At 48.4% G+C, this 24,502-nt stretch overlaps 1 protein-coding gene across 1 annotated transcript; it reads right to left on the bottom strand.

The window, feature by feature from the left end:
- Positions 1-885: 885 nt before the first annotated feature.
- On the bottom strand, positions 886-24,164 carry LOC311195554 (uncharacterized protein; the record flags this gene model as incomplete). The annotated part of the gene is made up of 16 exons (XM_084268959.1): positions 886-1,536; positions 3,971-4,129; positions 5,751-5,949; positions 6,974-7,029; positions 7,599-7,656; positions 10,120-10,146; positions 11,846-12,044; positions 12,985-13,090; positions 14,535-14,659; positions 15,399-15,529; positions 16,701-16,811; positions 17,808-17,866; positions 18,854-18,960; positions 20,201-20,285; positions 23,242-23,281; positions 24,071-24,164. The coding sequence occupies 16 exons, from the start codon at positions 24,162-24,164 to the stop codon at positions 1,404-1,406; spliced, it is 1,689 nt and encodes a 562-aa protein (XP_084125085.1). The 3' UTR covers positions 886-1,403.
- Positions 24,165-24,502: the final 338 nt, after the last annotated feature.

Below are 24,502 nucleotides of genomic sequence, written 5' to 3'. Positions count from 1 at the left end.
ATACAGGCTCCTTCCAGAGGCACAGCCAGGGGTGCTGGGCCCTTCATCCACTGCCCCCTCCCGTGCTGGGCACATCCATCACTGCGCTGCAGCCATGTGTGTCTCCAGGCAGCACCAAGTGCTCAATTCCTCCTCACCAGTTTTGTTTTGGTGATTCCTCTGCCCATGCCAGGCTGCAACCAGATAAACAGCATCCTGACAGCTGTTGGGTGACTGCAGCCAGACCACCTCCCACTGCCCTGAGTCCAAGGAAGTGTGCCAGGGCCTTTCCCCCTCCATCCCCCTGCTTGATGCCAGGACTCCTGCAGCTCACCTCTCCTGCCCAGGGATGCTGTATTCCCAAACTCTGGTGTTCTCCCAGCGCTCTGGCAGCAATGTGCTGAAACCCAATTCCAGGCCCTGCAGAAACCCCCAACCCTTCCTTCTCCCCCAAGTTGTGCAGCTCCTGGCTCAGGGAAAGCACTGGCAGCACTGAAGTTGTTACTGTGGCACTCGTCTGGCTCAGGCCTCTGAGGCTGTAACCTCCATGTGACGCTCAGACTTGCAAGATGACACAAAGCCAACATTTCAGAACCACGTTAAGGGCAAAGATTTAAGACAGTTTTAAATAAGCAAAAGTAGTGCATGATACCTAAAAAAAATTCAATAAAATTAGTTCAGAACTAGTCAAAGAGAAAACCATGTTCCCACTTCAGTTCTTCCACTCACATCCCACTTGGAGGTGTAGAACTGTTTTCACAACGTATTAAACACAAGGAAGGTCTAAATCTGCACACACTGTGCAAACACACCCGACAGCTGCTCAGAGCCATCAGCATCTCCTGACCCATCAGTAAAAGCAGCTTCTCCTCACATGCTGGCCACAGAGAAATCAAGACATTGTTGTAGCTATAAAGAAATTTATTTGGGAATGAGACTTTTCACTACTAGAAGCCAGGCTCTAAGCTGGCTCTCAGGATCTAAATCACACTCTTCTTTGGACAATAAATTCCAAGTTGCACTTACTGTCCTATTTTCCAAAAAAGGAATGATGATGACAAAAAAATAACCAAAACCTATTCCCTAAATATGCATTAGTTTCAGCTGAAGCCATCTTCCATCAGAAACCATAGGATCTGATACAACAGAGTTCTCCCTAAGGGTGTTATGAGTAGCTGGGTGCTCTGGGTACTAGTACTGCTGTGTTTTGTCTCGTATCAAAAAAACCCCAACAAAAAGACGTTTCCCTGCATGTGCAGCCTCAGCTCCCAGCCCAGCGCCGCTCGCTGCGCCGCTCGCCCAGAGTCAGCCTCTCCTCCCGTGGGAAAAAAAGAGTAAAATCAACCTCCTGCACCAGCACGTCAGCGGTGGCACCCGGGTTCCGAAGGAGCCAGTTCCTCCTGCGGGCTGAGCGCCGGCCTGGGTTACTCCTTGGCATCCTGCTCCTCTCCCTCCTGGGCACCATCTTCACTGGTCTCCTTCTCCTCTTTGCTGCGCTTGTTCTTTTTGTGCTTGTGACGCCGATGGCTCTCCCCCTCCTCGCTCTCATGCTGCTTGCTGCGGCGGGGAAGGAAGGGAAGAAGGAAGTTACATCAGAACCCGCGTCTGGCACAGAAGGGACCCACACCCGCCTCTGCGGCGCACGTGGGGCCAGAGCGAGCAGGAGACAGCGGACGCGCTGGGGGCATTGTGGTGCCTCTGGAAGGCTCTGGCTGTGCCTGGCTGATCCATGGGCAGGTTACACAGTGCTGCAGGGGGTTGCTTTACACCACGTGCTGTGTCAGCACAGCCCGGGCAGGCGGTGGACCCGGCAGGCGCTGTCAGGATCATTTGTGGGTAGTTTTTGTAAGTGACATCTGTACCCTTCTCACTCCTAAGGGAGCTCTGACAAGTCTGACACATCTCAAGCTTCAATGGGAAACACTGAGGCTGCTGAGAAGGACGAGTCCAATATCTGAAAGGTATTTGCAACTTTCAGTCCTCTGAACATCTCAGGGAAATCCCTGGACTAAAAAAGGCAAAAAAGGGATCCATGTAGCTTCCTATTGGAGACAGATCCTGTTTCTACTTCTGCTTACTCATAAATGACCTGGCACCTCACTGGCTGAGTGATGTAAAAGCCCTCTGCCCCCTCCCCCAGGACTGCTGGGTAGCTGAGATGTCTCTGTGGGATTGCTGTGAGGTGGGAGAAGCCCTGGCTGTGCTGGGCACACCTCAGCCCCCACAGCCCTGAACCAGCCACTGTCTCCCATCAGGGAAAGTGGAAAACTGGGACCTCTGGTTTCACCCACTGCAGTTCTTCCCCCTCCCAGGAGGGAATTTTCTGCTACCATTATTTCTCCTCATTGGTAGAAAACCAAGTGAGGCCTCTAGAGCTCCCCGTGGTGTGAGGGTGGTGGGATTGAAACAAGAGTACGGGAAGAAACGGATTCAATTTATCACAGGCACAGAGAACAGACACAGAGATCAGCAAGTGGGGACAGCCAAGTACAGGGACAAATCCTAACACCTAACTGGCTGGAAAGCACCTGGCTTCCAGTCATTGTCCAAGTTATTTAACAAAGGGTTTCACAGTCATTACAGGGGAGCAGGACCAGAAGCAAAAAAAAAACAAGGCTACCACCTCTCCTCAACACATTTCCTGCCACTGTGCAGACATCCATGTGGCTGTGTGTGCTTCAGCAGCAGGAATCATTTCCTTCAAGCTGGTCAGTTTGCAGCAAACTAGAAATAAAGTCCAAGGAAACCCTTTCATCTCCCTTACACAGGCACAAATCTCCAGTCACCTTGGGCAGGGACTCCCATAGTGGCCTTAAACAAAAGTATTCCTCCATTCCAGCACCCACCCTACTTGGAGCAAGGCAGAGAGCATCCATGGGCAGTTTCAGGAGCAGAAGAGTCACCTCTTGCCCCTTGTGCAGAATCCCAGCTCTGTAAACTGAGCTCCTGAGCAGATTCTGACAGGGATTTGGTGAATTCCATCCTGCTCACACAGCCAGGTATCTAACACTTGGTCTTAGTCCTGAGGAGAGGAAGCTGAGAAATAACCCTTAAAGCTATTGGGTTGTTGAGTCTGGTAACAGCTCAGCTTCCATTTGGTTTGTACTCAGCTCTGGTTATGGTCCTGGCCTTTCTTCCATCACATCCCTTCCAGCCCCTCAGCAATTAGTCCTTTCTTGGTAATTTCATCTCCTTCAAGTTGAGAACAGTCTTTCACCTCCAGTCATTATGCAGGAACTTTTCTGATAGGAATTTCAAAATAAAGTGTAATTTCCTACAGAGCTGACGTTTCATCTAAGGGAAGTAAGCAAGCATGGAAACACCTGAGCAAGTCTGCTCAAGACATTGCCAGGACATAAACTGTCCCAGTGGTGAGTGCTGCCTCACACCAGAGGCCAGACCTGGTAGGAGAATGCTCACAGAGGTGCAGCATCTGTGGCAAACACATTTTCTCCAGAAAAGCCGGAAACTGAAGACATCCTGCTCTGCTGCACCTCTGTCCAGACCACCACCAACCTCACCACAAGAACCACTGGGCACAGAGCTCTGATCACACAGTGCTCAACCTCCTGCTCCCAGAGGAAGTTCCAGGTTAGGGGCTGAAGAGAGTTCTCTCTGCACAGAACAGAACCCTGACAGCTGATGCTTCTGTTACGGTTTTGCATTTTACTTTCTCAGCAGTGGGAGCTACACTGTCCTGCTGGGATGCTGAGCAGAGGGTAACCCCTCCTTTTCTCAGTCAGGCAGCAATTCAGCATCCCATCAGCTGCTGTACTAAGCCCTTACAAACACCAAGGACTCCTCTGTCTCCTACAGACAGTTCTGCCTCCTGCCCAAGCACATGTCCGAGTGCGCTTCCTCTGCCTGGGCATCATGTCTCAGGACGCCAGCAGCTCCCGGGAAGCCCGCATGACCCTGGGCGACAGTTCCCTCTGAGAACATCAACCCAAGGTCTGTTCAGCAGCCCAGTCAGACCCCAGGCAGCTCTTACCGTCTTGAGGACTTATGCTTGCTGCTCTCCTCCTTGTCCCTGTGCCTGCGCTCTCGGTGACGGTCCTCCCGCTCCCGGCTGCGATCTCGACTCCGGCGGTAGTCGCGCTCGAAGTCGTAGCTGCGCTCCCGGCTGTAGTAGCGGTATCGTTCGTCATCGCTTCAGGAGAGGAAGGAGAAGTGAGGCAGAGGAACACACCACGCACGGACCTCAAAATCTGGAGCTGTGTCTACTGGCCTGCAGAACCTGACCCTCGCCAACATCTGCCACCTCTTACTCTACCTACAGGCTGAGGCATTCAGATGCTTCTGGAAACATCGGCGCTGACTGAATCCAAGCTGCAAATCAATCCAGTTTCTAACCACAGTGAAAGAACTTTGGCCACCTTGTTCAACACCAACAGGAAGATGCTGCTTTCATCACTCTGCCTCCCGCAGCACGGGGCTGTACCACACCACTTTCTGTCTCACATAACCTGACCCTGCCGTGTGTGTTAGGCTAAGGGACTGTTTTCTTCCCCACAACTTCTAAAACTCAAATTGTGAGTGGAGCTGACGTGGTCCTTCTGCCTACACCTCACCAGCCACTGGAGGTACCTCATTCAATCCACACACAGGACCGGGCATGATGTACCCCAAATTCAGGTACACCCCATGCTCCCACAGTCCCTACTCAACTTCGAAAGCCAAAATCTAAAGGAGCAGTCTGGAGGACTCCACTGCAGCAGCTACCTGCCCTGTTTTGGGAAGCATGACCTCAGAAACCAGAGAAAGCACCCAGAAATGCTAACGACGTGCTCGGGGTGCTGATCACAGGACCTGGCTGCAGCTTCATTCTGGCCAGGAAGTGTGGGAGCCTGAGCTCTTCAAACTACAGGGAGCGGGTCTTCTGTTCTGTACCTCCCTTTTCCACCCACAGCACCCAGGAGCTTGTTATAGAGGGGGAAAAAAAAGGAGGCATGGGAGAGGGAGATGTTAGAAAAACAATACCCAGCCCCTGGGCCAGGAGGTTCCCTGGCAGACAGCACCCCACTGCCAGGGGTGCCCATTCTGAGCATGATTTGAATGACTATTGGGATCTGAGCTGGAAAACTGCAAAATACAGATGCTGCCTGCAACAGATCAAAAAAAAAAATCACCAAAGTCACAGGTTTAAGGTGTCTTTGGAGCCTGGCCTTCACTTTAGCTTTCCAGATCATCCCTAGGAGGCTGGAAGCCTCTTTTCCCAGGTGCTCTCACAGCAGGTCCCACCTGGGCGGTCTCCAGCGTGGGTAAGGATTTCCATTTCAGGGCTGACTCCTTGCCATGAAAGCCTCCACAGGAGAGCTGAGCCAGGCAGGGTGGCTTTGCCTTTGATCTGACAGTTGCCTTTATAAGACAAGAAGCAGCAGCTTCTCTCTCCAAGGTTTCACACTGAGCTGTGAAGTACCTACTTCACAGAGAGGGGCTATTTCATTTACTGGCCTCCTGTTACAGGTGGGAGAGCAAGTGTAACTGGTTCGGCTGGATTTAAATGAAAAAACAGACATTGGAAATCAGCCAGTGACATCAGCTCCTCCTTGGCTCCTTCTTTGTCCTCTAGTGTCCTCTAGTTATTGATCCAGAGTGCCTCTCCCCCAGACCTTTCAGAAAATCATCCCATGCCCAAACACCTCCTGGTGCTCCAGTCCCCCAGACCTTTCAGAAAATCATCCCATGCCCAAACACCTCCTGGTGCTCCAGGGCAGGGCCAGAGCTCCCCTCTCAGCAGCAGGAGCTGAAGAAGGAGGAAGAGCACTCACTTGTTGTATTCACTAGTGGTGGGAGTGCGGTCTCGGTCTCTCTCGCGCTCCCTCTCCCGCTCGCGCTCCCTCTCCCTCTCACGCCTTGAGCCCGAGTACTCCCAATGGCTGCTGCTGGAACTGCTCGTGCCTTTGTCCACCGTGGTCACCCAGGGAGTGTGGGATGTGGAGATGGGCGGGTAGCTGATGAAACCTGAATCTGCAGCAAGAGAGCAGAACCCTTGTTCACTGGAAGCATTAAGAGTGTCCTCTGCCCCTCCCTTCTCATCAATACACTCTGGAGGTACAGCTCAATCCATGGAGACACTGTCCCAGCTCCCTCCTGTCCCCACTCTCCACTGTTGTGTCCAGCGGCTTGCCAAGAACATGCACAGATGATGCACCCAGGGCCAGATACCTACAGACATCGCTGCAAAATCCAGCCCCCCGCCATTCCTGCCCTGTCCCCCATCCCATCTCCTTTCACAGCCTACAAGGGCATGGCTGCTAGGGAAGGATGCAGCCAGAGCCAGGGGCACTTCCCCATCCAGACACTGGCCTGCTTAGCCAGACCAGCGAGGTCACATCCCCACGTGCCACCAGCTGCTGAAAAGCTGCATGCACGACAGCACTGGAGGCTCCTCTTTCTCAGGACGGCCTCACGCCGCAGCGCTGCCTGCGACCCTGCTGGTTCAGCATGGTGAGTAGATGCTACTCCACGTGTTGGTCACTAAGGAAATGGGAGAAGACACGGGCATTGGTGGCAGGGCTGCAACAGGGAAGGAAGTCTGCCAAAAATTCTGGCACTGCCTCTTCCATTGCAAAACAGAGACTGATGCGGGGCCCCGCAGGCAAAGCGGAGCATGAAGTGGGGGAGGAGGACATTCAAAAGCTCAGGGAGAGGTGGAGATGAGTGTGAGCAAGCACGTGTGCAAATGAGCGCATGAACTCGTGGCTGAGGCACTCCAGGAAGCCTCGCTGTTGCTGAGCACCTGCACTGAAGCCAGTGCCCCAAGGCTCAGCACCCAACTACAAAACTGCCTTCGCTGCCGCCACAAAACACTCAGCCATCCCAATGCCTTTGGGTATCATCAGATTCAGCATGTGTGCCTTGTCAGGGACAGTCTGGGCACAAGAAAGACCCTACAGTTGAGGCAAGCATGATGTCCACTAGCTTAGGAGGAGCCTGACCCACCAAATACCTGAGAACAGAGAGACAACAGTTTGTTATCGTCAGTGCTCACCTGCAGAGTTGTAGCCAAATGGAGGAGGCTGCCTGTTGTTGTAGCTGGCTGGCTGGCTTTGGAGAGAGAGAGAGGAGAAAAGACTCAAGTTACTAATGCCAGTGACCCCCTGCACGTATGTCTGTGCTGTGAGTTCACCCCGTTTTCCCTGGAGGTCTGTGGGAATGCACAGTTCCCACACATTTCCTTCTCTGTGCATCGGGAGGTGCCAGATGCACACGGGGCAGCTGCTTTGCCGCTGCTTTTGGAAGCTGCTGTAACTCCAGGCCTTGCCCTGCTCTACCTCTCCCTTCCAGGCATCAGGCAGGCTTCCCAGGATGTGACCAGAGCTTACAACACACCCAGAGAATCCTCAGAGAAAAGGAGGATTTTTGGAGGAAGATAACATGCTATCCGCTACTCTACACCAGACCCACACACCCCCCATGGCTTTATGGGCTCCCTCCTGTGTCCTGAGCATGACAAATGCAGGGAAACACAGAGGATTCCCTATGGATTCTGCTCTCACTTCTCACCTCAATCCATGACCAAACTAGGAATCATCAGCACTGATTTTGGACCTATCTTCCACCCTCCCTGGCTGCACAGGAGCTGTACCAATGGCACAGACCAGGTGTGGACTTACCCATCCAAGGTTGGAATGAGGAGAGCTGGTGGTGGTGCCAGGGGAGGTGGGAACAACCCTAGACACAGAAGCACAAGTTAAAGATCTCACAGCTTGCCATGAGGAACACAACTGCCTTGCTCTTAGCAGCTAAAGCTCTTCAAGTATCTCTTCACTCTACACAAGGCCCTGTTTCAAATGGAGTCATTTTCTTTCAGGGTTGTACCTCCTACCAAAATGAAATCCCTACAACTGTATTAGTGCTGTAGGGGTATGGAAAGGAAAACAAAAGGAAGAGCTACCTTCTGTATCAGCTTATTCATCATAAACATAAGTTGCACTAAGGAGTAAACATTCACTGTTTATGGAAAGATCTGGTTCTTGGCATGCCAACACAATGCAACCATGGCAAAGATTTTATTGCTCCGTTGGTTATCACAAGTAACTTTGTCTTCTACAAAGTATGGAGCATAGGAGTCACCTAATTTTGCTGAGGTTTAAAGAAAGCCAATTTTCTGAGCACATACAATTTTAAAGAGCAGGAGCAAACACAGTGCCAATAATGCAGAGAGAGTTGTCTGAAAGGTCTGCTGCCTTAAAAATGGGCCCAGTGTCAAACATGTGAGGAGTTATCACACAACAATCACAAGGCAGGATCTTCAGAGAGCAGAGTTAAGTAGAAGTTTGTGAAGGCCACTTCCAGCAGTGCCATAAGCCTGGGAAGCCAAAGTGCTCACCCTGAAAGACAGAAAGACTTTTGGGCTGAGCACAGAAGCATCTGACTGCTCTTATGGGCACTGCTTAAACTTGTATCCGTAACTACAAGCCATCATCACTTCTCCTGGCAGTTCTCAATGCCAAGGAGAATGGAGTAGGCATGGCCTGATGTTGCATAAAAATTCCTGTTTGTCATAAAACAACAAAGAGGAGTGAAGGACTGATACAAAGGACAGGAGTCCTGACTAACTGATCATTCACATCGGAGCCAGGAGCTCCACGTTCCTTTTCCCGTCAGTGGAGACTGAGCCAGCACAGGCAAAGCAACTCTGGGACAACTCCTCACCTACACTGGGTCAGGAGAACCCTTCCTAGATGGGTCCCACTGCAAAATGAGGAAGCATGAGGTCTCCAGCTCAGCAGCAGAGACCTATGCTGCAAGCTTGAGGGACACATCTCATGCTTAGGTGCTTTTTTCCTTCCTCCTTTTCCTCTGATCTTCCAATAAAATGTAATGCCCAGGGCATTTCAACCACACCTGCTCACCAAGTGCAAGGACTTTGAAGTACTGCTGTTCTATGCACCTAATTAAGGGTGGTGGGTCACCTTCATTACCCTAATTAGCAGACATTCTCCTTCATCTCACTTCCAACCCAGTTACCTGAGGCAGAACTTCTTCACAAGACAGCCTGATCACTTTGTCCACCCCTCTCCTCCCAAACAACTTTAAAGATACTCCACCAGCAACTGAGCGCTGCCAGGTCTACAGTCAAGACCAGTTTGCATCCAGTTTCTCTACTATATATTTCTAAATCCAAGCTTACTATGAGCCAGTTCCTTCTAATACAACAACGAAAACCAGTCCTGCAGTATTACTGTGTGTTGAGAAACGTATGAAAAGTGACACTTCCACAAGCCTGGGAACTGTCTCCATCTGAGGGACACCACAGCTAGTGCAGGTTCCCTGTATTTCCACTTGGGAAGCCCAGGGCAGAGCACAACCACAAAAGCACAGACACAGAAGCTGCAAATCGAGTCCACCGTGCCTGATACACGGTGAGGACAAGAAAGCTGAGCCCAAAGTGCTCTGGGCATAGACCTTTTCCTGGTATCTGAATCAAGCACACAGCACGACACAATGGCAGTGGCCCAACTGCTCGTACGCAGTCACCATCAGCTCGGGGTTTTCAGATGTAAGTGTGTGGTCAGAACTGGCCTGCTACACAAACAGCCTGCTACACAAACAGCCAAATGCAGCTTCCCAGCACTCAGCAAAACTTCCAGTGGAAAAACGACAGCTGGAGGAAGCTCAGTTTTACAGCAGCTCTGAACTAGCAGGGTTCTGAAGTGCACAAGCTCAGCTGTCACATTTCTTTCTTAGTGGTCGCCATCCCTGCTGCACACCAGGGAGCAGAGGCTTCTGACAGAAGCAGTGTCTGTTCTGCTCCCTCTCCTCCACCCCATTCCTACACAAAGCACTGATTCCTTACTGAGGCTTTTGCTGTGCAAACGCCACAGCAAGAACCAAACTGTTTCCAATCTAAGTAAGTGGCTTCTGCCATCTGCAGTCCTCAGTTTCACTCGGTCTCCAGAGATGCAAGAAAACAGCACTAAGCAGCTCTACAGATGTGAATTTAGGTTCCAAATAGAAAATAAGCAGCTGGAGTTCAATGCTGCACTGGAGTTTATACGGCTTAAACTAAGTAACTGTGCTCTAAAATGGGTCTTGGTGTCACCCTCTCCCTTGCTGCTCAAGCCAAGTGCTCAGGTAGGGCCAGCTGCATGTTCACCACCTCTGCATTAGTAAGAGCGAGTTGACACCTACCTGGAATAGGACCGGGTGGTGGCAGACCTATGAAAATAAACAAACAAGTGAGGACAACAGGTAAGGCACACCATCTCTGTACTTGAAGCCAAACCTAAAGGCAGGCTTCGGAATCAGTTTCACATATTCGAGCAAACAGACCAGCAGAAAAATGGTGCCACTGAGCAGTAGCCAGCCTAGAAACAGCATTGTTTTCCCAAACGATGATCTCTTTACCTTTATAGCTCTGAATGTCACTGCTTTCTCACCCTGGAGAATTCCTTTTCCAAGCATCAATGCACAAACAATTGATTTGGCCTTCAGAACAACTGAAGGAGCTGGAGAGAACCTGCTGCAGGCACCAGTCTGTCCTTTTGCTCACTCATTGTGACTTTTTTTTAAACTTAAAAAGGTCAATGATAACTGCACTGTGGAATCAGATACTCTGGTCAACATCCAAAAGGACAAGTGAACAATACTTATTGTGATTTTGCCAATCATTTTAATGAAAGGCAGGAGGAAAACCCAAGCCATAGTCAGCCAGTGAGTGCTGCAGTAATCATCTTCCTCAGATTAAAAGCCCTGACTGTGTTTTTTCATTCTGTATCTTCTGCATCTGGAGCCAGTGTAAAATAGGAGTTACTCCATGACGTGCTCCCAGTGAGTTCTCAGAGGTCTGGCTGCTGGCCACAGGATCAGGGAAAGCTCAGAGCGGGGCCTTCGCTCCCCCTCAATGCACTAGTGCAGGCAGAAGCTCCAGGGGCACAGACTGACTTGGACTGTAGCAGAAGACGAGCAAACTTTGTAGGAAGCAAAGAGAAAACTGCATCTCAGATCATGGCCAGTGTATTTGAACTCGCAGGGAAAAGGGTTCTGTGCAAAATGACCCTGTGCCCCTTGGAAAACTCTGCATGAGTACAGGTATTTGGTTGTTTCAGTTGGGAAGTTCTTTCTTCTCTCCACCAGCACTCAGAAAGAGGTACTACTGGCTTCCATGTTGCAGATAGATGCATTAAGCAGCTTTGTGGAAGCTGAGCTATTCAATGCACAGCAGAGACAACTAAATGTTCTGGAACATTGTACTGAAGATGATAAAAGGAGGAAAAAAAAATTCAGCATTTTACCTCTGCTATCTCAACAGGTTTCAGCACTCAGCCTGGAGCTGCAGGGACAGAGGACACCCCTGCAGACACAGGGCTTCTCTCCACACATCTTCAAGTGCCAAGTGCTCTCTGCAGCACACAAACCTGTCTGGTTATTGTTAAGTGCACACAGACTTGCCAGTGCTGAGGACTGACCGCACCAAATGGGCTAGAAACCCAGGGTAAAGGCCTCCTTTCTACTATTTACATTTTGCCTTTAGAATGAAGCCCTGCACTAATGTCTGCATGGAACACTAAGCTCTCCTCGGGGCAGCAAGAATCATCCTCCAGTGGCAGCTGATACAGGAAGAGGCACAGCAACAAACCCAGAAAGATACAAATCTTGGTATTTGGAGGCATAAACCAACCAAGAACCGACCCAGACTAGGAGGAAAGCTGTCAGTCAGAGCTGCTGTTGCAGAACTGCCACATCCAGCATCACCTTTGAAACCTTCGGAATCAGTCGTAGCCAGACAGGATCCTGAGCCGTTACCAGATGGCCTGACAGCCCCATAGCATTCAACCATTAAAACCTTCCGTTTGCTCCAAGCCTGGAACCTCCTAGCAGCTGTGAGACTGCCCTATGTTGCTGTGTCAACACATACCTGGAGGATGCAGGGGAGGTGGAACAGAAGTAACTGGTGGAGGAGGGTGCAGGAAGTGTGGTGGAGGTGGCCCAGCGAGCGGGGGAGGCGGTGGGCCTGCTGGTGGTGCAAACGGCTGTTGCTGAGGTGGCTGTTGGGGCTGTGATGGCTGCTGGGGCTGCTGGGGGGGTTGTGGCTTACTTCCGTGGTCTCCAAGGACCTTAGAAGGCAAAGGAATGAGAAGAGAGCATTTTAATCTCTTTGCTCCTGCAGCGAGGACCTCGGGGCTCTGGCATCAAGGGAGAGTATCACCGAACAGGCAGCACTTCGACACAGGCTGGGCTATACCCAGGAAGCAACAGCTTTTGGGGAGGAAGGAAGATTCATCAAAGTAATCAATATGCTTAGCAACCTGTCTTCTCCTGTGCAGGACAGCCGCCATACCAGGTGATTCCAGCTGGATGCACAACCGCACGAGTCAGAGAGTTGACATTTCAGTGTCAGGAACAGCTTTTGGTCATGGGAACTGCCACCAATACAGGCTTCAGATTCAAAGCTGCTGTATTTGAGGGTGGCACAGTAGTGCTGCCTTTTTTTGGTTTGTTTTTAAATTTCTCTTTCCCAAGGGCAGCAATAGGCTGAATTCTGCTCTAGACTGTGCCCACACAGGTCAAGGGAAGAATGGATTCACATCTGGCAGACAAATGCACGTCACATCACCGTTACCGCTGAAGGAACAAACTGTATTCACAGATACCAGGTGAACAACCTGGAGATACAGGTATCAATGCTTGCAAGTGGGAGGAACCACCACCATTTCCCACCAAATTCTTTCTCTTAGGCAAACTCCTTTTTTCTGGGTCACTGCTGGCAAAATTGACAACTGAGAAGTGATGAGAAAAGGAACTTGGGCCTCACCATTCAGATGGGAAGGCCAGTCTTTAAAGGACAATCCCCAGCTCCTAGCAAGACAAAGCTCTGAACACTGAAGTTATTCCACCCTACAGGAAGGAAGGATGTATGCACAGACCTTGATAGGGCCGATACTATGGTAGACAGAGATGGTGACGTGGGAGGTCAGGAATACACAGACATTTGCTCAGGAATCACTACAAGCACAATAAAATCAGAAATTTGTCAAGATGGTGCAAAATATTTACCTGAATGGGGTTTTCCTCAGAGGCATGTTTGTCACGTCGTCTTCCTTCCACTCTCCTAATTGTGCCTGCCTGGCCACCGATCACATCGATTGTCCCACCCAGCTTCCTGGTACAAAGCAGATGTATCTTTTTAGGCTCAAAGACATTAGAAAGAGCAGTTTTCCCAACTATTAGGCAGACTTCTCTCACATATTCCTTTCCACTGGTAAAAAAATCTCTAGAGGAAGCACTCCAATAGGATGAGAGGTGAGGAAGTCCTTTTCCTCTTTGAAGGAATTTAAGTTTAAGAATCACTCACTCTATATTCATGTAACAACTGGTTTGTGTAAGTGTGGCTGCAGACACGTTTCCCTGCACTTCTCCAAGACTGCAGAATTTTCTATCTCAGTAGGATATTTAGACAAAGCAGACACATATATGCTGGCTAGTTGGTGAGATAGTTTTCTCACTGAAATCTGCTCCATTTGAGGAAAAAACCCACCAAAACCCAAATGAGTGATCGATAAGCCCATGGCTTTGATGCTGCTGCAGTGTATGAAGATACTTGTCCTGGTCCTGACCAAAAGGTCTGCAGCAGGAACAGAATCTTGGGTCAGGACTTTCAAAACCAGAGCAGAAGTTAAACTAGACAAAAATACAACAGTCACAGTAGCACCAGCTTGCTCTGCAGTGGTGTATTGTTTTAAAGATCTCATGAGATACACATAATGGCTGGAAACAAACCTGATTTGGTGGCACTATGAAGGAGGACAGAAAGGCCACCACAGTGCTTAAATGCTAATAGACCAAGTAGAGCTTTTATGGTTATACTTGAAGCATACAGCTGGTTCTCTTCTCAAAGTGGAAGGTTGGAATGAGAGACTGATTTCTGCAAGACAGGTGTGCAAAAGCTGTAATGCGAATAAAGCAACAGAAGCACCCAGATCCCAGAGCTCGGGCTCCTCTGGTTTTACACAACTTTGTTCTTCTGAAGCTTTTGATAAAAACCCATCAATCTCACAGGGTCAAAGTGGTTTTCCCAGCAGAGGTGCCAGACAAAATTATTTCGCTTTGTCCAGCCTTGTGGATCCTCTCCCACTGAAGAAAATAACTGATTAGTGTGCATCAAGCAGCATAGTGTACAGGTTCAGAAACCAATAGCTCCTCTTATCAGCTGCCAACCATGTCATCCACTTAAGGAGGCAAAGATTAACATCGTGGGAGTAAGAATAAGCCAAGTAAGCACAAGCAACCTCAGCCCTCAAAGATGAGGTATTTGCCTTTTTCTTTCTGCTCCCAGATGCATCCCTTCAGCTGGGATACAGGTTTCCCTCCCTGTGCAGCACTACACTGAGGGGATCACCAAGGAGAGACAAGTGGGCAGGCAGGGGCTGCACAACCCTTGGAGAGTCCTACTGAAGATGGCAGTTAACAAGTGACTTTGTTGTGAAGTTAAAAGTTAGTGACCTTGCTGTGCTCTGTTCCAGGTTGAAGAGATTCAGATTTGGCCCAGGTACAACCCCTGTGAAGCCAACAGCACACCCAGGCTTCATGTCTGCATCATCTCTTACCTATTCGGAGGAGGCCCAGCCTTCATGCGTCCTCCCACCAGAGCCAGGAAGTCTGTTTTGAACTCTGTTTTGATGATGTTGTTTTCCACTTCTTTTTCAGCATTTCCTGTTCTTCCTTGCTGAACCTATGGAAGACAGTATGTAACTCACAGGTTTAATGCCCTTATGTTCAACCAAATGTAACAACAGAAGTTAACCCCCAGCAAAGGAAAAGGACTCCCCTGAGGAGCAACCCCAGGGCTCCGGCAAACAAGCAGCCTATCCTTCAGTCCAGGGAATGGATGTTTCTGTAGACTAGCTGGCAATTCCAGCCTCTGCCTGCTGCCCACTGTCTCCTGTTACAGGTCCATGAGTTTAACAATCCCCTACCCTTTTTCATGTAATCCTTAAGTCAAAGCTGGAGACAGTAATACCTGCTGTGTTCAGTCTGATTAGCAGCTGTTGGCCATCTGATGGACTTCTGCAAAGGCTAACAACCAAAGCAGCCTCAGCAACACAAAGGCAGGCACATGACTGCAACAAGCAAAGAGCCAGATGCCCAGTTCCCATCTCTACACCTCTCACATCCGCAGGACCTTCCAATTTATAGCTGGGCAGCCTCAAAGTCAACTGCAAATCCACTCAATTCCTGCTACTGCAGTGGTTCCAACCTGCCAGGGGCCTGGAACTGTCCATTCCATACAGAAATGACTTCTAGCACAGACATTTAACCTTTCAAGACACATTTTTGTATTTCTCATCACCAGAATGAACACAGAACAGCCAGGTAATAAGGTACCTCCTGCCCTAACACCCTCATCTCTATGATTACAAAAACAAGTCCCAGTTTATTGCAGCCATTTGCAGGAGTAACACGTCACCTACCGTGATCTTATTTTCAGTGCTGATGGGAGGAGCAGGATCCAGCCCAAGCTGAAGCCGTCGTTGCTTTTCACAATACGCTTTCCATGTTTCTTCATTGAATCCATAATTGAAGTAATCAGAAAGATCAGCACCTAACAAAGGGAGGAGAAGTTACCACAGGGGCTCTACCAGACCTGCATTCTCAAGCTGTCTTTTAACTGCTTAAATGAAGAGTTAAGAAAACAAAAAATCTAAAGAGCACAGGTTAGTCTCCATTCTGTCAGAAAGCTGCTGCATTTTTTTGGTGGGAGGGGAACAGCACCAGCACCATTTGGGATGCAGAATACAGCATGTATGGAAGCTAACTGAAAGAGATGCTTGCAACCACTTATTCACCAGATTTTTTCAGACTGGTTTCTTGCAACTGTCCAAATGAGTTGAGTGCTGTAGGGAGAGCACACGAATGCCAGTTTCAGCTTTCACCACAAAACTGGGATGGTGTCTTCAACCTTCTCCTTGGCAGACCTAAGCCAAGATGTTCCCCTCCTGACCATCACTGCCTTTGTGGTCTGGAGAAGAGATTCTGGGACTCACCCATTTCATGTAACAGGGCTCAAGTGGAAGTTTTTTACTGCTGTGTCTCAGACTACACAAGGAAGCAGTTCAGCCATGATCCCAGCTATAGCCTTCTGTGATTATCATCTTACTTGGAGTCTTCAGGTGCCGATTCAGCACCTGAGTAAGAGACGTGGCCACAAACCGCTTGCAAAGAAAAGCAGATGCAGAGGGACAAACATTGCTGCAACTACTCTGTCTGGTGTGCCTCACACCAAGAAGCACCACAAAGCACCTCCTAGCACTGCTGAGGTGTCCCTCAACCAGCCCCCTCGCAAAGGTGCTCCTAGACAGGCCAATTCTAAAAGGAGGAGCTGATACAGAAGGGCTAAGCAAAACACTCTGACCCTGCTGAGTTTGTATCTATGCAGTGAGGTTTATCTTCTAGGTAGGCCACTCTTCCTGTTGTACCACCCAAATATGCAAACTTCACCAAACACAGACTCAGCAACGTAACATTTACATATCTATTTTATCAGCCCATATTTCAGCCTCCTATCAGTTCTTCCACACCATGTTTCCTCTTCATCTCCCTTGCTTAAAGAGACCAATGTGCTGAACAATTAACTGTATGGGATATACACCCGAGAGGCTGTTGAGTAACAAGCTAAAGTAGGGAACAGCAATAAAGGGACAGAAATCCCACATGAAGTTAGAGACAAGTAAAACTGCAAAAAATATTTACCACAAGAAACTGTGAGGCCCCACCTGGTTTCCTCCATGGTTTGTCTTCAAATGAATCTAAATCCACTTCTATAACAGGCAATCCATTTATATTCCCTGCGGCATCTAAGTCAATACCTTTGGGCTGCAACTTGGCTTTGGAGAGAGAGAAACAGTTACTACTTTTAATGCAATGCCTTTAACATGCTCATTTGCTGAGCAAATTATTCCAGTCAAAAATAAAGTGGTACTGTGAATTCACTGCTGGCTTATAGCATGTAGGTAACCACAATCAACTTCTTAAATAAAAATTACTTCAGTCACTCTATAAATAACCAGTCAGGGTATGCAGCACTTGCAGCTGAACAGCAGAGAAGCAAATTCATCCCAGATTGGTACTAGACAAGTAAGAGTAAGTTTACCCCAAATGAAAACAAAGGTTTTATTCTCCCCAGGTAAAATATTTCAAGATACACACATTTTCTCTCACTTTTTCTGAATCGGTCTTAAGTGGACCATGTATTAACTGGAGTCAGCAAAAATCTGTCAGGTACCAAATCTTCAAGGGGAATTTGTTCTTACTTTCTCACCCAGAAACCAAGTCTTTTGCGTAAAGAAATTAATGGAAGGAAGTAAATGAAGTCCATGAAAGGACAGTCTTGTGTATGAGGAAGGACAGGATCCAGGTCTCAATATACAGTATAAACTAAACTGAATGGTGGGAGAAGTTTCATCTGCAGAAATACATGTAGATGATACTCGAGGCCAGAGTTTCTTTCTTTCAGTACCTTACAAAGCCAGTAGCTCAGTATGCTGACCACAGAGTTCAAGTTCTTCTCCAGGCAATTTAGAATGTCTGGCCCCAGTGCAACAACATTGTTCAGAAATAATATGGGGTTTTATTTTTCTAAAAATAAACAGAATTCTAAACAGTCTGTTCAGAGATGGGTAATGAAATCATTCCACTACACCATGGACTCTCAGGCTGCCCTAGGAGCAGTTATCTTTAGGAAATGCATTTACTACTCCTAGTATAAGCAACATGCATTAAAATGATATCCTTCCAGAGACCAAGATTTGCAGCTGCTCCAGCTGTAAGGGCCAGAGAAGTGAAATATTGCAAAAGGTGAAGGATAAAAATAACAGCAATACCTGAAGCAGACGCTCCATAGCCTCTACCCGTTTTTAAGTTTAGATTCATAGGAGTTCCCCTATATGGAAAAGAATCACTACATCGGTATTTGAACAAATCACTTGGTTGAAGGTTTTCATGCAAAATATATTCAAGCCCTAAGTGCTTAGTTCACTTGGGTTTATTTATGCCTCTCTACAACTTTTAGTACTAAAAGTCTTAAAAGTGAGATTCATTTGCCACCTAATGTTCCTCTAACCTACAGAAACCCAGGAAACTTACTGACTGACCAACAACAGAACACAAGTGGATTGTCTTGAACATGAAGGGAAAGGTCATTTCACAGAGTGGTGGTTACCATTCTGGCCAGGAACACACTAAACATTTGAACAGAACTGAACAAGGTGGAAGTTGGAGCTGCTCACAGATCACAGAACGAGGAGAGAAAGCTAGAAGCAGCAGCTTTCATGTCTGCAAAATCAGGTGAGCTGCTAACAGAGTAACCCATCAGACTGAAATCACCTCTACATCAAGAGAAGGGGGTTATCCATGAAGTGGAAAGATCAGAATATGCTGCAAGGCCCATGTAGGTCATTTCCGTAAGAGGAAGGCTGCTGGCAGCAAGCAAAAATATTGCTTTATTTTATTCAATGCAAATTAAGTAGAATTTTAAGTCAATGATGTCATTTCCTGCTTTGCAAATCCAACCACATCGTTTCTGAATCATGAAGAATCAGACAGCTGAAGATCAGGAAATTCACAGTTTATGCAAATTCTTATCGATCCAGCTTTGGGTTCTTAAGGGTTTCACAGATGAGTTAAATGTAACTTCCCACCTTTGATTTTGCCTGATGAAGCACAGTAATTATTTTCCACCAGCAGACCCATGAATTATCATTCCTATTTTATAAGGAGCAATTACAGGACTGAGCTGGCCATCAGCTTCTAATCCCATTCCGGTGTCCTAGCCATCATTCCCACCAGCTCTCATCCCTACTTTCAATGCCAATCGCCATGCCAGAGCTACCTCGGATCAGAAATCAGCACCACAAGCACCAACACATACATGTACGATGGTGCTCCCGTTTTAATGTTGCCAATGGTAACCTTCACGTCATCATCATCACTGTCACTATCGCTGTCGTCTTCATCATCTTCACCACTTGGAAGGGCCTAGCAACAATAAAAGCACACAGGAGCTCATTAATACATAAACCTGGTAATTACCCCTGGACAGTAAGCCAAATTATAAAGGACTGTTAGAATGATTCTGGTATAAAGATGTAACTTTCTACTGCACTCTAAGAGTTGTCTATGGAGGCAAAAGCCATGGAAGTAAGCAGCCTTCAACATAAAAGGGCGAGTGCCCACTTCGAAACCTGCTTTGTCCTTTGAAGAAGTGACCCTACGTGAGACTCAGGGTAAGACTCCTGAAGGTGGGGAAGGTCCCACATGTCCCACAGTTCTTCTCCAGTACTCCTCCTGGAAGGCTAGTTCTTTCCTGACACATCTCCTTCACAGGTCCATGGTGAAAGTATACAATCACAGAAGTACACTCACCATGCTTTCCCTAAGAACCTTGGAGCAAACGCTCTTCTCACCACAGTTTCTGTGGCAGGAAGCTGCCAAGGAGTTCGGCTCAGCTTATTTAACACAATCAGCTCCCAAGTCACTTAACTTTACATGAGAACTTTACAACAGTCAATCCAATTCCAGTGCGGCAGCACTGCTGGAGCACAAAGACAAAGGAAGTCTTCCAGATACCCAGCAGTGCAATTCTGCAAGATGCACGAGCTGAATTAACACCTACCACCAAGGAAGGTGTTCCTAACCTTCCTCCTCCTTTTTCCACAGCACACAGGTCTGTCAGAACTATGCGTGAGCCCTCCTGACATACCACTGTGGCAGAAAATAAACCCATCAAAAACACTAGATGAAGAGGGGGTGGAGAAGCAAGCTGCCTTCCCTCTCTTTCAGCACAGAGCCACTGGATTGTATTCCAAGAGAGTGAGGCTGAATCTAAACTGCTTCCCAGCACTCTGGGCTTTCTGTCCCAGCATTTCCCATATTTTGCTGGCTCTGGAGAAGCCATACTAAGTATTGAGCTGGAAGTAACATCATGTTCTGCTTTTCCTGTCAGAGAGAGGCATCAGAGGTCCTTCTCTGCCTCTTCAGAGAGCATAAGCAATACTTAGACCAGGGTCACTACCCATTCCACTGGGCTGAGAAGAGAAGCCTGTTGCAGTAGTCAGCATGAGAGACTGCCAGTATACTCCTACACTACAAACCTAATGTATCAGGCAGTACCAGCACATTTACACTTAGATCTTTTTATCAGTATTGACTATATCTAAAAGAGTATTTCTATCTAACATTAAAGAACTACATCTACCATTTGCAGTGGAACACGTACATGTTGCGACATCTCTCGGTCTTCATTGCTGACAGGCCGGTTCTCCTGAGGAGTGTCTTGCAAAGGGTGAGAAGATTCTGCATGTCTAGGAAACATGACAGATAAAAGTAAGTGGACAAGCCTTATCTAGAGGTTCACCTATAAACCTGAAGCATTCGTCCAGGTGATGTTCATATAATGGCTTTATTCATGAAGCATGTTTATTCTGCTGGCAGTTTGCTCGACTATATGACTAAAAATTAAAACATCCATGCCTGGCTTTGCTTTTGTTGGAAAGAGTTGTTTCAGCAGTTCCCAAAGAGCCCCTGACAGGCAGCACGGCCGCCCAGCCAAACACCACACAACAGCTAATACCCAAGCGGCAGCTCTAAGAGCTTTCAGCTTTGGTTCAGCACAATCACAACTGATAGGAGTAAGACTGTAACAAGCAACATTTCATATTGTCCTTAAGGATGGTAAATTATACACGTATCTACTAGGCAGTAAGGGCATCTGTCCCGTAGAAATTAAGGATCAAGTGATTTTAGTGCTTCTACAAGCAGCTCACACTAATGAGTAGTTAAAATTCAGAGACAAGACAGATCATTATCCACCCAGTCTTCCCATTCATTACAAATTAGTCCTAATGCAACAACAGTCAGGTTCAGATTTACTTCCAATTAAAGAGTTAATACAAATGTTAACGTTGTTTATTGCATTAGCCAAGCAAGTAAGTCAAACTGGTATACACGTGCAAGAAGAGTACGCTAAGCATTACAACACTGAAACACAGGAGAAATCAGTTTTCTCTAATGTCACAGGTAAAGCCTAGTAGAACTTCAAAATTATTCTGGCTTTTCAAAAGGGACAATTAGAATAGCTCAGGCAACTCAATTCTCCAGCAGAACTTTGGGAAGACGATGCTATTAATTTAAAACTCTGTGTCGTATAAACAACCACACAAGATTATCTTCACAAAGTAAGGTAGGTAACACCTCACAGCATCCAAACACCGGTCAGATTAAAGCCTTTTCAAAGGCAACACAAAAGGAGACACCAAACAAGTATGCCAAAAGTTCCCACAGTGCAACTCAGAAAGTGGTTACCAGGCATGAAAAAAGAACAGACACACAATATGCAAACTCCCATGTTAGGAAAACCTCATCTAGAGAAATTCAACAATCAAGCCAAGACCCAAAAGATGGGAGGAATGTTCAGCAGCTAACAAAGGAAGCACAGGGCCCACATTCACCAAGTTCCTGGGGTGACAGCTGAAGATAGTGGAGTTCCAAAAAAGTGGTCAAGATGTCAAAAGGAAAAATCAGCCTCTCAAAGTACTTCAACACTGCAGAGGTAGGCTGTTGCCTAAGGGCCAAAAAATGTACCACTGGAGAAACCCCCCCAGGGACTCCAAAACCTTTGGTGCTTTGTTTGCCAGATCCAAGCAACCTGTGGCATTGACCCCAACCCCAGAATTCTCTTCAGAATCTAGGATGACTGAATTAGGGAAGAGTGACAAGTATTACCTTCAGCTTCAAGGCACATGAAGTATCTGTGGGTGTTGCATTAAAATCTATGAATCAGAGTTCAAATAAACATGTGCTAAGTAACCCCAACCTGTTTGCATCCCAGGAGTGAACAGTCTGACAGGTCCACAGCCACCATGGGCATGTGAAGAAACATTATAGCTCTCTAGTTCCTCCAGAAAGCCACCTGTGCGATGCTGACCTAACAGCATCCTGCACAGACTGCTGGTATTTCACACACCCTTTAGACTAAGGAGTGTTGATGGATACTGGATCCCACCCTACACTGATTTCTGCTTCATGGGTAGAGACAAATACTCCAGAGCAAGCCAGCACTGTATCCCTGGAGCCGCAGCCATTGACAGCACTGCAAACAAAGAGTCATTTTTCTTAAAACACCCCAGGGCTCTCCATTTAGGGAGATTCTCACTGTGCAACAAAGACAAAGAGGGAAAAAAAAACACAGAAAGAGGGGAAAGAAGGGGTGGGGAAAACAAAAAAAGGAGAGTTAACATGTCCACTAATATTTTCCCTTCACATATCTTGCAGTTACTGGACACGGTTGCTGGAAATTCAAATTTTTAATTGTGCTTGTAAAATAAAATTACACTGAGACAAAAGTAACAACGGATTTATGGATGTTAGCAGGACATTTCTATGTAAACTGGAAGCTGTTCCTTCTCACAAAGCTCATCTGATGTTTTTAGGTAACAACTGACCAAGCCTACCAGAAGCTGCTTTTGAACAAGTTTTCATCCTCCCTAAGCACAAGTTACTTGCTACAGAAGTAGAACAGTATCTGTAACAATCTCAGAAATTCCAGATACTGAATTTGCAAAGACCTGAACAGACAGTAAATATTAAACTGAACTTTTGAAGGTGCTGCGCTCACAGAGGTCCAGTGAAGATCCAGTTCACATTTAAATGTTTACTATGTTACATTTAAAAGTGGCAGACAGGCAAGATTTCTACTGAGAGAAAACTGCTGGTACAAAACACACAGCTACAAACACGGGGGACTTGTGACCAAGGGCAAACAATAATTTCCATACACTGAGCATAAACCTGATCATCACAGAGTTGTCCCCAACACTCTTATCTGACCATCTTACCCAAAGCACACGCTCCACAGATCTCACAGAACTTGACTGTGTCAAGATTTTAATGTTGGCTCAAGGCTTTTAGCTTTCCCAAGCTAAAGCACAGGCCACAGTTTTAACACTGCCAGGCCAGCACAAAGGCCAATCCTCAAGGCACCATTTGTCCCAGGGAATTGAACTAGAAAACAGATCTGTGTAAAACTAATATGGGATGGGGAAAAAAGCAGCTAAAAATTAGTTTTAAGTTGAATCAGTTGACTGATGCAGTTCATCTTCCAAATCCATAAATGCTGTGCCACCAGTTAAGGGCAGCTGGAGGAGAGAGGGTAGGCTGCTGCTTCTGGCAACAACATTGGTCTAAAGCACCCGTGAAGCTCAACACGGCTTGATCTTCTTTGCAACACATATCATTATAGGGAATGGTCTCTGGACTCACCCAGAAATTGGTCCATCTTCTTGCTTACCAGTGGTGTCATCTGCAAAACCAGCAGTAATAAAAGACAATTACTCAAGCGAAAGGACCAAAACAGAGCTGAATTTAAGCACACATCGTGCCACAGTGACAGAAACACCCAGGCGCGCCGAGGCGCCGTAACCCCAGTGTTCTCTTTTTAACAGGGTTCTCCTAGAAATAGAATAACTGAAGAAAACCCAACAAACAAAACCCATCTGCAGAAGTGAAGTCTCAAACAGCTGACACTAAGCAAAATTCAAAACACACATCCAAAGTCTTAGAGCAGGAGTAAAAGCAAACATTGCATCAAGGGCCCCAGTCAGCCATGGAGGTCTTTCCGGAGACTTTTAACTCGCCAGGGAAGATCAAGCACTGAAGTATTCAGCGGGGAAGCCTACAAAGAGGACAAAGGCGCCTCGGTGAAGACCTGCGCTTATTCCGGGATACACCCTTCCCCCAGTCCCGTTAGCCCAGGGTTCACGGGCAGCAGGCAGGTTAAAAAGCTGTGGCTGACGGTAACAAAGCATCACGTTAACCTCATCGCGTCACGCTGTGCCCGTGCGAAGGCCGAGAGCCCGCCCCCAAAAGCGAAAAGCGGCTTCCCGAGGGGAGCCGGGTCGGGAGCTGTCGGGCCCCTCCCGCCGGGCGACGCCGCCCGGCCCCCGCGCACCTGGGCAGGTGGGGAGACCCCTCCGCAGCCCGGGGACGGCCCGCAAGGCGGGGTCGACCGGACGCCGCGCATTTCCCGTTCTCCCCCCCTCCCCGGCCCGGGACGAGGCCCGGCTGCGCGGCCGGGGGCGGCGGTACCTACCCCCGTAGAGCCAGTGCTCCTCGTCCTCCTCCGCCTCCAGCGGCGCCGCGCCCGGCACGGCACCAGCCGCCGGCGGCTCCAGCTCGGTGGCCATGGCCGCCGCGCCGCGGGGCTGAGGGGAGCAGGGCGCCGCGGGGCTGAGGGGAGCGGGGCGCGACCAACTGCCCGCCCTACCCCCCGCGCCCGCAGCAGGAGGAAGCGGCGGAGGAGGAGGACGAGGAGAAGCGGCGGCCGCCGGGGCCCCGCTAGGCTCCCGCCGGGGCCCCGCTAGGCTCCCGCCGGGGCCTGAGGCGAGGCGCGCATCCGTCGCGGGCGGCACGGGGCGGGGAGGTCCGCAGCCGGCGGGCCGCGCCGAGGACGCCCGGCTAACGCGCCGCCATTGCTCTTTCTTTGGCTGCGGCGGGCGGGGAGGGGGGAAGGGAGGCGCAGAGG

Source organism: Gallinula chloropus (genome assembly GCF_964237585.1).
Source record: "Gallinula chloropus genome assembly, chromosome: 11".
Taxonomy (NCBI): Eukaryota; Metazoa; Chordata; class Aves; order Gruiformes; family Rallidae; genus Gallinula; species Gallinula chloropus.
Note: the sequence above shows the minus strand (reverse complement) of the source record. Positions and strands in the feature narration are given on the sequence as shown.